This window comes from Xyrauchen texanus, chromosome 1 (genome assembly GCF_025860055.1).
Source record: "Xyrauchen texanus isolate HMW12.3.18 chromosome 1, RBS_HiC_50CHRs, whole genome shotgun sequence".
Taxonomy (NCBI): domain Eukaryota; kingdom Metazoa; phylum Chordata; class Actinopteri; order Cypriniformes; family Catostomidae; genus Xyrauchen; species Xyrauchen texanus.
In genome coordinates this window covers 59701114-59717081 of record NC_068276.1, presented here as the reverse complement: position 1 = coordinate 59717081, position 15968 = coordinate 59701114, and the positions used below count along the sequence as shown (strand labels likewise).

At 42.9% G+C, this 15968-nt stretch overlaps 2 protein-coding genes across 22 annotated transcripts in view; both read left to right on the top strand.

The window, feature by feature from the left end:
• Window positions 1-15968, top strand: part of LOC127642770 (uncharacterized) — a 371536-nt gene that overhangs the window by 6202 nt on the left and 349366 nt on the right. The gene's annotated exons all lie outside the window — the stretch shown is intronic.
• LOC127640787 (cadherin-1-like) overlaps window positions 1-15968 on the top strand; it is an 87948-nt gene that overhangs the window by 51532 nt on the left and 20448 nt on the right. For 12 of the 21 annotated variants that reach the window (XM_052124710.1, XM_052124671.1, XM_052124642.1 and 9 more), the window contains one exon: window positions 23-195. The exons of 8 other annotated variants lie outside the window; for them this stretch is intronic. In XM_052124710.1, coding sequence (XP_051980670.1) covers window positions 23-195 — 173 coding nt within the window. Of the gene's footprint in view, window positions 1-22; window positions 196-1477; window positions 2206-15968 lie in introns of those variants that run through there. One more of the 21 variants, XM_052124803.1, reaches the window with a different exon arrangement.

The following is a 15968-nucleotide window of genomic DNA, read 5'->3' as shown; positions in this document are numbered from 1 at the left end:
TTTCATTCCTCTCTCTCTGAAGATTATGAGTTTATGAAGGTCACTGCCACTGATGCCGATGAGCCCGATAATGACAACTCTGATGTCAGATACAGCATTATCAGCCAGGATCCACCATCACCAAAACCCAAGATGTTTGATATCAACACTGTAACTGGAGGGATCCGTGTGATCGAAACAGGCCTGGATAGAGAGGTTAGAAATTACATCTGATGACTAGATTAAAAAAAATGATTGTAATGAAGGCAAACTCAATCCTCTTTCCTTTTAGAAATATTCCAGATATACTTTGGTCATTCGAGCTGCTGACATGGCTGGTGAAGGTCGTTCAACCACTGGCACAGCTGTTATTACAGTGACTGACAGCAATAATAAAGCACCTCAGTTCGAGTACAGCTCGGTAATGCACATAACTTGCATATATTTGTCTGAACCTAATTTTCTGATTTGTTTACCTTTATACCCTATTCCACTATAAATAACTGTTGGTTTAGTACACTGCATCTGTACCTGAGAATGAAGTGGGCATGGAAGTGGCCAGACTGCCAGTGACTGATGATGATGAACCTGGATCAGCTGCCTGGTCTACCAATTATCGGATTGTTAGTGGAGACATGGATGGATTTTTCAATGTCAGTACTGGACCCAGCCAGCTAGAGGGCATCATCATCACTGCAAAGGTACTGAAATTGGCCACAAGTTTGAAACGGCAATTGGTTATGATGGCTCAAGTCGGCTGTCACGTGAAGCTCGCTGAAATAACAGCAGGAGTATGAAATGAACAATTGTAGTACTCTAAATTGGGATGCGATTCACAGAGCAAGATTGAAAGTGAAAAGCTAAATGAAGCACAGTGTTCTTTTTCAGTTTTTTATTTTTTATCATAAATTAGGTCTTTAAACAAAAATGTCGTTAAATTTGTAAATATTTAATAATTTAATATTCATTTATTTTAGTCAATTGTAATCTAAAATAGATGTAGATTAACGAACAGAAAGCAGATGCCCCGATGTGCGTTTTTAAAAGTTAATGAACTGTACAAAATCATTCTGAGACGCTGTATACCAGCAAGCCGCGGCATAACTGCATTGTTAATGATACTGAAAATGCAATGAGCAAAACGTTCAGATCCGAGCATGAGGTCTTGTCAGTTATTCATGGCAAAAAGAAGCTCATTGGTCACTTGACGAGATCACAAGAGCCTTCCCTATAGCGACCAAACGATTGTTCACAAAGGAAGTGCTTTTACAGTTGCTACAGCTAGAGAGCAGGGAGTTGAGTCGGTCAAGTGATGAACGCCTTCCGCTGGTAGACACACACGCAAACTTTGACTCCTTCCGAGTCACTGACTTTCCATTCTCGCTCTGACCAGCGATCACTTATATTAAGCTTCCGACTGGAAATTGAAGGAACAATCGACTAGTGTGACGCTGGCTGTACCTAAATGAAAACCTTTTTTTTTGTGTTTTCCATTTAGCCACTGGACTTCGAGAATATCACTCAGCACATTCTCCACGTGATTGTTGAGAATGATGAGCCATTTGTGCTTTCTTTGCACACTTCCACTACCACGGTCACAGTAAATGTGGAGGATATGAATGAAGAATGATCCAACACAGAAGCTTATTTGATAACTGGATTGAAGGACGTCGTTGATAATGTTTCCTCTATTGATGAAATACATTTTTCAATCAGATCTGAAGAATATAAAAGATTCTAGCGATGTTATACAGATCATTGTATACAATTGGAAAAATAAAACCTGTGTGTCATGTTTATTCTGTTTAGTTCTCCTTTTCATGTCTTTTATTTTGAAAATCTAGTTCCTGTTGTCATATCATGTGAGTTCCTGTTCCCTCATGTGATCTTGTCATGTGTTTCCCCTGTTCATGTGTCTTGTTTTCGCTGGTCCATTGTTTGATTACTTTGTTATCAGTTCTAGTTTGTCATTGGTTTAGTTTAGTAGTATTGTTATCTTGTTCATAGCTCTGTCTGTTCATTGGTTGTTTGTTACCCATGTTTGTGTATTTAAGCCCTCATGTTTGCCATTATATCTTGTGAGGTATTGTATATGTAACTTTGTTCCAGTCATGTCAACAGTCAAGTCAACAGTCAAGTCATTCTTGTTTATGTTTTGTTTATTCACGTTTATAGTTAGGGTTTCTGGTTATCACGATTTATAATAAACTGCACATGGGTTCATCACATCATCGTCATTTTCGTCTTTGTCATCACCAGCGTCAGCATCGTTACACTATGAGTGTTTTCTAAGAGGTAAATGTTTGGCTCATTGATTGTTAATTTAGTCCTGCTTTGAGGGAGCAAACATTCACACAACTTGTATTGTATTGCATTTTAATTACTTTTGCTCACATTTTTACTCAGTTACACATTTATTCATTTATTTTTACTTATTTTGTATTTACTTGTGCAAAGATAATGTGCAATTATCAGTAATTTCCACTGATACCAAGTATTACTTGTTGAGTGAAACTTGCTCAAAAATCGCATTAAAGAAAAATTCAAGCACTATGTTGTCATCTGGATTTAACTCTTCTATTAAAAGGTTTCATGTTCCCCAACCAAAATTGGGAAAACCTGTAAGGAGTGAAAGGAGTTTTTGAAATTATGACAGAAATGCAAATGGTGAGTTTAATGTACAATAAATGTATCATAACTTTTAATATTTTCTAAATTTATTATCCATCCATTAATCTTCAACCACTTATCCGAAGTCGGGTCACGGGTAGAGCTGCTCCAGCAGAGGGCCCCAAACTTCCCTATCCTGAGCCACATTAACCAACTCTGACTGGGGGACCCCGAGGTGTTCCCAAGCCAGTGTGGAGATGTAATCACTCCACCTAATCCTGGGTCTTCCCCGAGGCCTCTTCCCAGCTGGCCTTGCCTGAAAATCCTCCCTAGGGAGGCGCCCAGGGGGCATCCTTACCAGATGCCCAAACCACCTCAACTGACTCCTTTCGACGCAAAGAAGCAGCGGCTCTACTCAGAGCTCCTCACGGATGACTGAGCTCCTCATCCTATCTCTAGGGAGAAACCGCCACCCTTCTGAGGAAACCCATTTTGGACGCTTGTACTCGTGACCTTGTTCTTTCGGTCATGACCCAGCCTTCATGACCATAGGTGAGGGTAGGAACAAAAATTGACCGGTAGATCAAGAGCTTTGCCTTCCGGCTCAGCTCTCTTTTCGTGACATCGGTGCGATAGAGCGTGTGCAATACTGCCCCCACTGCCCCGATTCTCCGGCCAACCTCCCGCTCCATTGTTGCCTCACTCGTGAACAAGACCCCAAGGTACTTGAACTCCTTCCCTACCCAGAGTACCCACTCCATCGGTTTCCTGCTGAGAACCATGGCCTCAGATTTAGAGGTGCTAATCCTCATCCCAGCTGCTTCACACTCGACTGCCAAGCGATCCAGTGAGAGCTGAAGGTCACGGACCGATGATGACATGATGATCATTTATTATATTGCATATAAAATGTAATACGAACTTTCAAAAATATTATTTAAAATGACTGATCAAGGTGCATTTAGTCACTTTTAATAATTTCTCATTAAAATGTTTTTCCTCATTTAAGAAATGATTTTAAATTTGGTAACATGCTTATAAAATCATGAGTACTCACATCTGGCTCCAGTCTGTTATGCTTGAGTAACGAAGCAGATGAGGAGATGCGGATCCAAACGCAGTTGAACTTTATTAAATGAATAACACAGGAAAAACACAAAGTAACAACCCACGATGGGGAAATGAAACATAAACGGAGTAAGCTGACCAAGGTAAACACGAACAGGGAACTCCAGAGGGAAAGATACACCGGGTTAACATCAAACAACGATAGACAAGGACTGAACCAAAAACCAGGGTATAAATACATGAACATAGGAAAAAGGGACCAATGAACAAACAGAACCCAAACAAGATAACAAGGTGATTAACGGAAGTAAAAGGCAAACTAATGAGGACAGGTGAAAACAATGAACAGAGGAAAACACGAACGCTAACAAAGAGACTATGGAATTACATAAGGGACTAAAGTGAAAACTAAGAAATGCAAAAGTGACAATGGTAAACAAAAGGGCAACAGTGAAACAAGACAGGGTATTCATAACACAGTCATATCAATAACCTTATAAAAGCTGTTTAAAACTACATGGAGAGGGTCCCCTCATGGGGGCGTCCCCCCCATGTTAAGATCACATGACCAGCTGAACGCTACTCGCTTAATCTCAGTAACCATCCTGTATTGGACACTTTCATTCTTGGATTATATTAATTTTGGCTGACTCTGAATAATCAATTTCTACATTGGCATCCAAGACGACATGAACAAAAACCTACTGAGTGCACCTTTAAGAGTGCGTTAAGGTTACCACTGTTACCATTTTTACATTGCAGAATACAGAGATGACTTGCTGGGAGAGTGCAGTGACGGCTTTGTTTTAGTTTTTTTGGCATTAACTATATTTTTTACAAGTAACCAATTGAAACTAGCAGTGCTGGTTAACACTTTTAACACTTCTTGAGACATGTGTAGAAGGATAATAATGTTTAAAAGTATCATCACATCCAGCATCCATGAGACATAAAGGAATTTGTTATTCGACCTATAAGGAAGGATAGGTCGAATAACAAATCATTTTTATTTGTTTTTACACCAAGCCTGTTCTAATTGCAGCCATTGCTTGTAGAGATGATTACCATTTATCCATTCGCAAAAATAATGTAATTGTGCTGTAATGTAAGTAGTAATAATTAAATAATTAAAATTGGTTGCCCCTTGTCCTCCCATGCCCTTCCTTTTGTGTGTTTAGTCTTATTCTAGGGTTCTTATTTTTCCCAATAAACTATATTTATTTTGTTGAGTAGTGTGTCAAACCATTTTTTGTGGATTGTATTGTAATCATTGTGAACAGGTAGTTTAATTTTTGGAATATTGACATCTTTACTGTAGCAATTTGTCTTATGAGAGAGAGCGTCTTGGTTACTGTTAATGTTCTGGGACACGGATCTACCAATAGGGAGACCGTACCGAGGAAAATACATCACAGGGGGCTACCGGAGGTAACTGGTGCCTGTGGAGCACCTACCCCAATACAGGGTATGCTAGCACATGTACTGGTCTGGCTGGGAATTCCTCTGCCGAATTCTCCAGCCAGAGGGCTAGGGAGGAAAGACATCCAGGGTCCACGGACTCATGAACTTGGATGGAAGAAAAGAGTGTACGTCTTTGCCTCAAGGAGGGTAAAGGCGCTGTATGCAAGCGATTCACCCGGCCAGCTGTCCTGCACACTTACCTGTTCGTACCTGACAATACACGAGACAAAACCGGCTCAACCCAAAGATTATAAAATCTTGTGAAGGTATTGGGTGTTGCCCAGCTCGCTGCCCTGCAGATGTCTGCTAGAGAGGTGCCATTGGCCAGTGCCCACGAGGATGCCACACTCCAAGTAGAGTGTGCTTGTATTCCCAAAGCTGCAGGCACTGCCTGGGCCTGGTATACCAGCATGATGTCATCCACGACACAGTGGGCAAGCCTCTGTTTGGAGACTGCGTTCCCTTTCTGCTGTTCGCCAAAGCAGACAAGGAGCTGCTCAGAGCATCTAAAGCTCTGCATGCAATCCAATTAAGTGCGCAAAGCACAATGATAAGGCTGGGTCTGCCTCCTCCCTTTTAGGTATCACCACCTGATACCTAAAAGGGGTCGTGGGAACCTTGGGCACATTGCCCGGTCAGGGTCTCAGTATCACGTGAGAGTCTTCGAACCGAATTCCAGGCAGGTATCATTGACAGAGAAGCCTGCATGTCCCCCACCCTCTTGATGAAGGTGAGCACAGTCAGGAGGGCTGTCTTCAAGGTGAGGGCTTTCAGCTCGACTGACTCTAGGGGCTCAAATGGGGCTTCCCGAAGGCTCAGAAGGACCACGGAGAGATCCTAAGAGAGGAAGAGGCGCAGCCTGCGTCGTGGTGTGCCACATACACCTTCCAGCCTCTCCTGCAGGAAGGAAAGTACTGACCTGACTGAACATCTCTGGGGCTCTTCGCCTCGGGAAGAACACCAACTTGTGAACAAATGTCACTTCAGGGCATGTAGCTGCCTTGTAGAGGGAGCACTGGCCTGAGTGATCGTGTCTACCACCGGTGGTAGACCACTTTGGTCTTCTGTGTCCCATCCAAGGGCCAGTCATGGAGGTTCTAGAGGTCTGGGCATGGGTGCTAGATGGTGCTTCGTCCCTGAGAAGGAAGGTCCTTCCTCAGGGGAATTCGCCAGAGAGGGGCTGTCGCAAGGAGCGTGTGGTCCAAGAACCAGGTCTGGGTGGGCTAGTACGGCAGCTCCCTGACCTTACACAAGGTCTGTGCAAGTAGGCTCACTGGGGGGAACACGTACTTACACAGCCCCTGGGGCCAGCTGTGTGCCAATGTGTCTGTCCCGAGGGGAGCCCCGGTCAAGGAATACCAGAGCAGGCAGTGGGAGGATTCACAGGAAGCAAACAGGTCTACCTGTGCCTTGCTGAATCGACTCCAAATCAGCTGGACCACCTAGGGGTTTGAGTCTCCACTCTCCCCTGAGCATCACCTGCCGAGGTGTATCTCCAAATACTGAGATGATGATGATGATAACAATCTCTTTAACATATAAATTGAGAATAATTAATAAATAATACATTTATTTATTTTAGTTTCTTTGTTTTTCTTTCAACTGCTTTTATATCATATCATTCAGCCAAATATAAACTTTGCATACAGGACACAATAAGACTCTAATTACTACATTCAGGCATAACAGTTTGTTAGTGTTAGATGTATTAGGAGGCTTTGATTCCCTTTCTCTCTCTCCCCTATTCTCCATTTATTTATTTAATTTTTGTTTGCTTTTTTTCTTATTGTTTGTCTCTTCTGTAATGTCTGTCAAAACATTATATTGTGTATGATTCTTGTTATATGTTGCAATAATTAAAATAATAAATAAATAACACAAATTAAAATAGAAATCAATCAATAAATAAAATCTCTGTTTGTTTTCTCCAGAAGAAAGTAATACATGTCTGTGACTGCAATGAGGGTGAGTAAATGAACCATCCCTGCCAGTATTTTGCTTTGCTTTGTGTTGTTTTGGCCTCTAGAGGTCCTCATGGCGCTCTCATGCCAAGTTTCCCACTTGTAATTAGTGCTATTAGGTTCACATGTGTTTCATTTAGCTTTGTGTATATAAGTGACTCTGTCCCCTAGTTTCTTTGCTTGCTTTTTAGTTGTTTTGAAGCCAGTTGCCTGAGTAAGTGTTTTCTAAACTCTGTGACTTTTTGATTATCCCTGCCCTTGGATTGTACCTTTCTATGTTTTATTTTTTGTGGACTTTCATAAAAAAAAAAAAAAACCTAATCAAAGGATGCAAAACAGTTATAGTCAAACAGTTATTTTGTTTAACCTACCCTATTAAATGTGCTACATCTTAGCTGTGGTTTCTTGACTGTTGCACTGTGATCTAACTTAACTTCAACCAAAATTCAAAGTTATAAAAAAGTGCAAATGTTTTGTGCTTTGCTGTTATGCTTTAAGTCTGCGAGGCCTGTTTATATGCTACTAACAATTTTATTATTGGTAGTATTTTAATTCGTTTATTGCAGGCCCATATTGCACATTAATATTTCAGCTCATCTGTTCAGCAAAAACTGGCTGCATGTGTGTGTATATTGCACAATAGATGTCAGTATTACTCTTTTTGTCTGTAAATGAAAGTCCAGTCTCTTACACGTTTTCTCGAAACAACTAATGCAGTCATCTGAACACTTTGTAATTGTCATAAACAAATTGTAAATTTTTTAATTTAGCAATTAATGCAATTTTCTAAAATTTCCCATAGCCTTTGCTATCTATAAAAGCGGTCAAATATGAAGATTCAGAGCAAACAAACATTGAGGAAGAGGAAGTACAAGATAAAGAAGCGGTGCAAATTGAGAAGAGGTAAAGGAAGAGGAATTAGGAACAGGTGATGAGAAAAGGGGAAGGTAATGGCTCTTTTCCACCTCACTTTATGGTTCGACTCGGCTCGCTTTAATTTTCTGCAGTTTCCACTGCAGTTTATTGCTGCCGCAACGTGGGTGGGATTATAAGATGATCGTTATAGTTGTGCCGTCTCTACTGCCGTGACATCATCTTAAACACATTTACATTTATGCATTTGGCAGACGCTTTTATCCAAAGCCACTTACAGTGCTCTTATTACAGGGACAATCCCACAGGGACGACCTTCTGATTAACAGTTATGTGCTTAGCCCACTACGCCACCACCTTCTCCATTACACACGACACAAAACAATACACAATAACTAGCTGCTGCATAAAGCAGTTGTTGCATTTTCTTTTATGGTTCTGCAGTCACTTTAAAAAAAAAAACTTTTCCCTTCACTGTTGGTAGGTCCGGTGGTAGCCGTGTGCGGCCAACAGTTGAGACACTTCCTGAAAGACTTTTTCGTTTTGCATCGTTTCGTTCGTCGCTAACGAGAGGAACGTCTGCACCTCATTTATTGACCACGGCGCGGTTTTGCGCACAGCCATTTCTTTTTACAATTCGAAAGTCGCATGAACAAACGATACTGTTATCGCTATTGCCAACTTTAAAACTAGCGGGTTGATGTTCCGTGTCGCAAATCCAGTGACGCTGGTTGTGACGATTCTCTCTGACCAATCAGTGATTTGCAGGATTTTGACGTCACATTTAGTATCGGCTCGGCTCGATTGGAACCTCGACTGAGGTGGTACTAAGAAAGTACCAGGTACTATCCACAGTGGAAAACCCCCAAAAAGCAAGAAGTGTCGAGTTTTACCATGCAGTGGAAAAGTCCCATAAGAGAGAGAGAGAGAGAGAGTGAGGGCAACTTCACTCAAGAGAAGCTTCACAGCTGCATTGAAAACCAGTATTATTTGCCCCCAGGTCAGATTCTACCCAAACATAATAGGTGTAGGCAAATTGTTTAACACATATAAATATAAGCAAATATTATAAAAATCTAAAAACGTTTTTTTAAACACATTATTTTGCCAATGTTGAGGATTACCCAAAAGCATTTTGATCGAATTTAATATTAATTTGGGTTTTCACTGTTTTTAATCTTAAACGGGTCAAAAATTAACCCGAACATAACTGCTGGTTAACCTTGACCCCTTGGTTTAAACTGAAATGTTCATTATGCAATAGAAAATGGAAAACATTTTAAACAGAATAATTTGCTATTGAAAGTCATGAGTATTGCGTTAACAAAAAAACAAACATCCCTCAACAGAAAGATTTGTCTTTAGTCCCAAATTGTTTTTTTTTTTTTTTTTCTCCGATGGTAAGTCTTTTGAGTCGTATATTCCAGTCTTGAAGAATGCATGTTAAAACATGTCAAGCGGGGGATTTTGTTTGCTGGATCATTTTACTTGCACTTTCTTTGTTTTAGACTATTTGATTTTTTGTGTCGTAACTGTGTATTCTATTATGAATTAGTTATTTATCTGTTTGAGTCTATAACTTTGTCACAACATACAAAATACCATAATGTTTAAGTGTTTTCAAGCTGGCTAGGTATTTCCAACCTTGGAAATGCATCATTAAGACCTTGGATCACCCCGTTAACATATTTTGAATACCCTCCAGTCTGCACAATGAGGCTCTATTGTGTCGTTCAACTTGCCTGAGCTTGAAAAAACTGTTTATAGATGGAGACTGATAACACACCTCCCACATGCCACATACTCCAGATCAAAAGTGCTCAAATACCTTCCGTGGCCTCCACTGCCAGTAATGGTCAAAAGCACATTAGGTTTTACTGTAAGCTAAGCACAATATAAGTCATACATTTTTTTAAGTCTGAGGTTATTACTAATTTGCTTTAAACATAGGGAATAAACCATTGACTGTGGCTGACCCAGCACACCCACATTGTGTGTTGACAGTATAAATTTAGGCAGAAGGCTAATAGGGAGATTTGGGGTGTGCTGGTTGTCCAGATAAACTCAGGTTCTGCCTTGCAGGACCAATGAGTGGTCGTCGCAACATAATCCTGCTGTCTGTCTGACCAGTAACTCGTTTTTCCCTGAGGCACAAAGTGTTTGTCATGAGTCAATTTACTATCAACAAATGCTCAGGATAAACACTGATCTTGGTCACTATGATGACAGTAAATGTAACTTCATTGCAGATCTGCGAAATTTGCAGAGTGTGAAGCAGCTGGGATGAGGATTAGCACCTCTAAATCTGAGGCCATGGTTCTCAGCAGGAAAACGATGGAGTGCATACTCCAGGTAGGGAAGGAGGTATTGTCCCAAGTGAAGGAGTTCAAGTACCTCGGGGTCTTGTTCATGAGTGAGAGGACAACAGAGCGGGAGGTTGGCCGGAGAATCGGGGCAGCGGGGGCGGTATTGCACTCGTTCTATCGCACCGTTGTCTCAAAAAGAGAGCTGAGCCGGAAGGCAAAGCTCTCGATCTACCGGTCAATTTTCGTTCCTACCCTGACCTATGGTCATGAAGGCTGGGTTATGACCGAAAGAACTAGGTCACAAGTACAAGTGTCTGAAATGGGTTCCCTCAGGAGGGTTGCGGGCTTCTCCCTTAGAGATAGGTTGAGGGGCTCAGTCATCCGTGAGGAGCTCGGAGTAGAGCCGCTGCTCCTTTGCATCGAAAGGAGCCATTTGAAGTGGTTTGGGCATCTGATAAGGATGCCCCCTGGGCGCTTCCCTAGCGAGGTGTTTCAGGTATGTCCAGCTGGGATGAGGCCTCAGGGAAGACCCAGGACTAGGTGGAGATATTACATCCCCACACTGGCCTGGGAACGCCTCGGGGTCCCCCAGTCAGAGCTGGTTAATGCAGCTCGGGATAGGGAAGTTCGGGGTCCCCTGCTAGAGCTGCTGCCCCTGCGACCCGACTTCGGAAGCGGTTGAAGGGAATCGCGATCCTCTTACCCAAAGACGCAATAGATTCTGTCCCTCCAACCGAGATGAAGTGAGTTTTCAACCGGGCTTTGCACAAACTCCCATTCAAAATGCTCACGCAAAAACACATCTTAATTTGTGTCCGGAATCTAGATTGGTTCACAGTGGTAGACCTGAAGGACACGTACTTCCACGTCTCAATATTGCCTCGACACCGACCCTTTCTATGGTTCGTGTTCGATGGCCAGGCATATCAGTACAAGGTCCTCCCCTTCGGCATGTCCCTGTCCCCTCGCGTCTTTACGAAGGTTGCAGAGGCAGCCCTTACCCCGCTCCGAGAGGCCGGCATCCGCATACTCAACTACCTCGACGACTGGCTCATCCTGGCCCACTCCCGAGAGATACTATGCGCCCACAGGGACCAGGTGATCAGGCACCTCAGCCGTTTAGAGCTTCAGGTCTACTGGGAAAAGAGCAAGCTCGCCTCGGTTCAGAGCATCTCTTTTCTTGGCATGGAGTTAGACTCAGTCTCAATGTCAGCGCGCCTCACTAACGAGCGCGCGCAGTCAGTGCTAGTATGCCTCGCCGCCTTCAGGCTAGGCACTGCGGTCCCTTTAAAACTTTTCCAGAGGCTCCTGGGGCATATGGCATCCTCCGTGGCAGTCGCGCCTGTGATGCATATGAGACCACTTCAGCACTGGCTCCAGACTCTAGTCCTGAGACGAGCATTGCACCACGGCATGCACCGTTGGATGGTCACCCCCTCCTGCCGCCAAACATTCAAACCCTGGACAGACCTCTGCTTTCTGCGGGCAGGAGTCCCCTAGCAGCAGGTGTCCCAACACGTCCTGGTCACAACCGACGCCTCCAAATTGGGTTGGGGCGCCGTGTGCAACGGGCACACAGCCGCGGGCCATTGGAAAGGGACCCCGCTGTGCTGGCATATCAACTGCCTAGAGTTGATGACTGTATTCTTTGTCCTGTGGAGGTTTCTCCCACTGGTTCAGGGCAAACACATCTTGATCAGATCAGACAGCACCACCGCGGTAGTTTACATAAATCGCCATGGCAGCGTACGCTCTCACCACATGTCACAAATCGCCCGTCGTCTCCTCTTTTGGAGCCAGCAGCGACTCAAGTCTTGGTTCTCGGACCTCGTGCTCCTCGTGACAGCCCCTCTCTGGCAAATTCCCCTGAGGAAAGACTTTCTTTCTCAGGGACGGTGCACGCTCTGGCACCCGCACCCAGACCTCTGGAACCTCCATGTCTGGCCCCTGGATGGGACGCGTAAGATCTAGCTGATCTACCACCTGCCGTCGTAGACACAATCAACCAAGCCAGAGCCCCTTCTACCAGGCAACTTTACGCCCTAAAGTGGCGCTTGTTCGCAAATTGGTGTTCTTCTTGGGCCGAAGACCCCCAAAGGTGCGCAGTCAGATCAGTGCTCTCATTTCAGCAGGAGAGGTTGGAGGGGAGGCTTTCCCCGTCCACCTTGAAGGTGTATGTATCTGCTATCGCAGCCCACCACAACGCAGTAGACGGCAAGTCTTTGGGTAAGCACAACTTGATTATCAGGTTCCTAAGAGGCGCCCAGAGGTTAAATCCCTCCCGGCCAAGACTGTTCCCCTCCTGGGATCTCTCAGTGGTCCTCTCGGGCCTTCAGAGACCCTCCTTTGAGCCACTAGAATCAATTGGACTCAGGACCCTCTCCCTAAAGACGGCCCTGCTGATTGCACTCGATTCATGTTTAATATATGGTGTTTTTTTTCTTCATGTTAAATCAGTATTTTTTATTATATGGTGATGAAAAGATGTGTTGGGGATAAACTTGAAACCTGAAACTACATAATACTAAAAAACATATACTCACAAAAGACAGAAGTTATCCTGAAACAGAAACTGATTATTTACAACTAAATATCGTGACGTCACAAATCCCTCCCTGCATGAGAACTGATAGCGCCAGCCCTTTATCTACAGCATCTGCCCAGCAGCTTTCACTATGACATCACATCCATTTCCAGTAAGATTGGTTGACCCTAAACCTGAACTGAATTCCCTATTAAAGGTATTAAAAGAGTCACGACTACATCCCTCTGGCTATGAGGCTCGAGGTGGCTCGGTAGTTGATGGGAGACCCTCCTTCTCATTTCTAAGAAACAAAAGCCACAGTGCAACAGAAGTCCGGTCTTGTCCTGTGGCTGTGAAACCCAGGTGCGATCAGATAATTCAGCAGGTCCAAACACAGACTGCGTCTGCTTCCTACTCCGAATCTGGGAAGTTAAGTCATGATGCTTCTATGAATATGACACCACAAGCAAATGTGATACCGAAAGTTGTGCAAGCATAAACATTTCATGCAGCCTAAAAGCCTTTCTCAGATAATGTTGTGCTTTTAAGGCTGCTGGACACAAGTGGTCAATCACTCAGACGGGGATGGAGATTGGCTGGAGCTGGAGTCTATATTGACAAAGTTTATTAGAGCTCATAGCCATTACCAAATAAGCAGCATGTTGTGCATTACACTGGGTAAAAGCTCTCATAATAGCACACAATTGCATTTATAATTATTCGTGCAAGAGATATCGATTTGAGCAGAACACTTTGAAGTAGATGAATGGCTTTGATACTGTGGAACTGGTTTCTCCATGCCGAGACAAGCTTCCATACCTGTGCGGTTTTCTTTTTCAGGGACTTTTCCAGCTTTAAACACTCATTACAAATCTCCAAACTTGTTTGTTAAAACCACATAACACAACCCAATGCATCATTCATCATGAAAGCACACCTGCTCCTCTTTAGGCAGACTGTATTGTGGTACATGCTAGTTATATTTATGATTATTTTTAGATGAAGCTGACAAAAGTTACTTTTCATCTACTTTTGGGATGTTTAAAACTAAATCTCATTTAGAAAGTGGTTGCAAGAGCAACGTTTGATATTTAAAATACAGCACAACCGTGAAGCAATTAGCATTTCAGCCCATTAAACTGGCAGACAGTGTGTCTTTTTGAACAGCAATAGTTCTGAGTAATCATTAACTCAGACCACCGATGTGCACTTGAGTGTGTAATGTGTACTGTACATTAACCAGAATAAATTATTTCATCCGAAGTCCTGTTATATGACTAGTGCACATAAAAATGAGTGGCACAAGCAGCCAAGTCAACAAATGCTCTGCCTCAACAAACTCAGTGTTTCAGTTTTGAAGCATCAAAACTTTGTATTTGTTGAATATTTCAACAGCTTCATCCCAGCTTAAAATGCAGAGACAACAACAATTCTCCTGAAAAGTATAAGGGCCATTCGTACTGAATACGTTTTTGAATCTGTTTGCGATATTTCCCATTGTTTTTATATGTAAACATGCGCTAGACAGCCACCATTAAACATTGCGCCCGTCAAGCAGTTTTGTGTGTGTGTCTTGCACAGGATTGGCATGCTCTTTTTAAAGAACACCAAATATTAACATTGCGTCCAATGACACGTGCTTTCTGTTATACGGTATGCGTTGCACTACATCTAGCTTTTTTAGCGCAAGAACACATTTGGTCTGAGAAGCCCAAAACACTGTTCTGCTTTTTAAACATTGCTCTGTTTGAGCACTCTGACCAGCCCAACTAAGCAACATTGAAACAACCAATGGTATGTGTTTGGGGGTGGGACTATTTGTTTGTTCAACCAATGGCAGATTGGGGAGGGAGTACTTGAAAGCTGTTTGAAAACAGTAATTAGTTTTGCAATGCAGTGACGTGGTGCAACATGATCACATGGGAATTCAGCATTTACATTTACATTTATGCATTTGGCAGACATTTTTATCCAAAGTGACTTACAGTGCACTTATTACAGGGACAATCCCCCCCGGAGCAACCTGGAGTTAAGTGCCTTGCTCAAGGACACAATGGTGGTGGCTGTGGGGATCAAACCAGCAACCTTCTGATTAACAGTTATAGTGCTTTAGCCCACTACGCCACCGCCCAAAGTTGTCCTATCAGACAACAACTCGCTTCGAAACTTGCTTTTGGTGCCCCTCCGTTGATTATTTCCCTGGAAAATAGCGTTCACACATGCCCATACGCCCAACAACACTGTGGAGGGGGATGGGGACATGTGTCTGTCAGTGGGGAGATAAGAAGCGGTAAGAGCCATCACCTGGTGATTATTGACTCTAAACACCTGTGTCTCATTTCAGTGATGGCAGAGACCTGCTTTAATATGCAGGTGGAACGTCAGGCCGAGAGAGAGAGAGAGAGTTTGAGTCACACACACCCAACCCAAACTGGAGCTGTACATTTACGTTGACTGTTATCACTGAAGCTGAACTAAATTTCTTGTTGGAAAACAAAGTTTGAGTGAAACCTTGAGAATAAAATGAACACTCACGTGGACTGCAACGCTGACTCCCATGTCCTCCTTTCCACCCTGTCCTGAGAACTTCACAAACACTTACCGCTTTACCACTGGTGGCTGTGTTTTGCATTTCAGCAAGCCCAAACTCGTTTTAACTAAAGAAGTCAACCTATTGTTTCTGATTTCACTGTGAGTTCAGTATGAAAAGTGGCACAGAATTGAACACATCACCTTTAAGAAAGAATGACTCAGATGAAAGGTTACATCCGCTTACTGTGCACTGAAGCAAACCTTTCATTTTCAAGATTAGTGTTTGAAGGAGCAAACATTTTCATTTGCTCATTTTTGTTGACACTACACAGTCAAAACCGGTATCTTTGTATACAGGCTCAATGTCATGCCCTGACACTGAAATGGTGTAAAATCTGAGCAATGATAAAAATGAGGCGTTGTTCTTCCTTTAGCAACTCATGTGAAACACTAACAAAACTCCTCCCAAATAGATCAAATTACTGTTAATAAAATTGTTCAGTGGTGGCACTTCTGGGTTCATCTGGCACCTCAGAAAATAACTGTTTTTAATGGGCATTTAGTTTAAATTGAGCTGAAAATGCCCACAAATGTATGTTTGTTGTGTTGAAAAATACCCCATTTCCAAATTGTTATTATTATTTATTATATTTT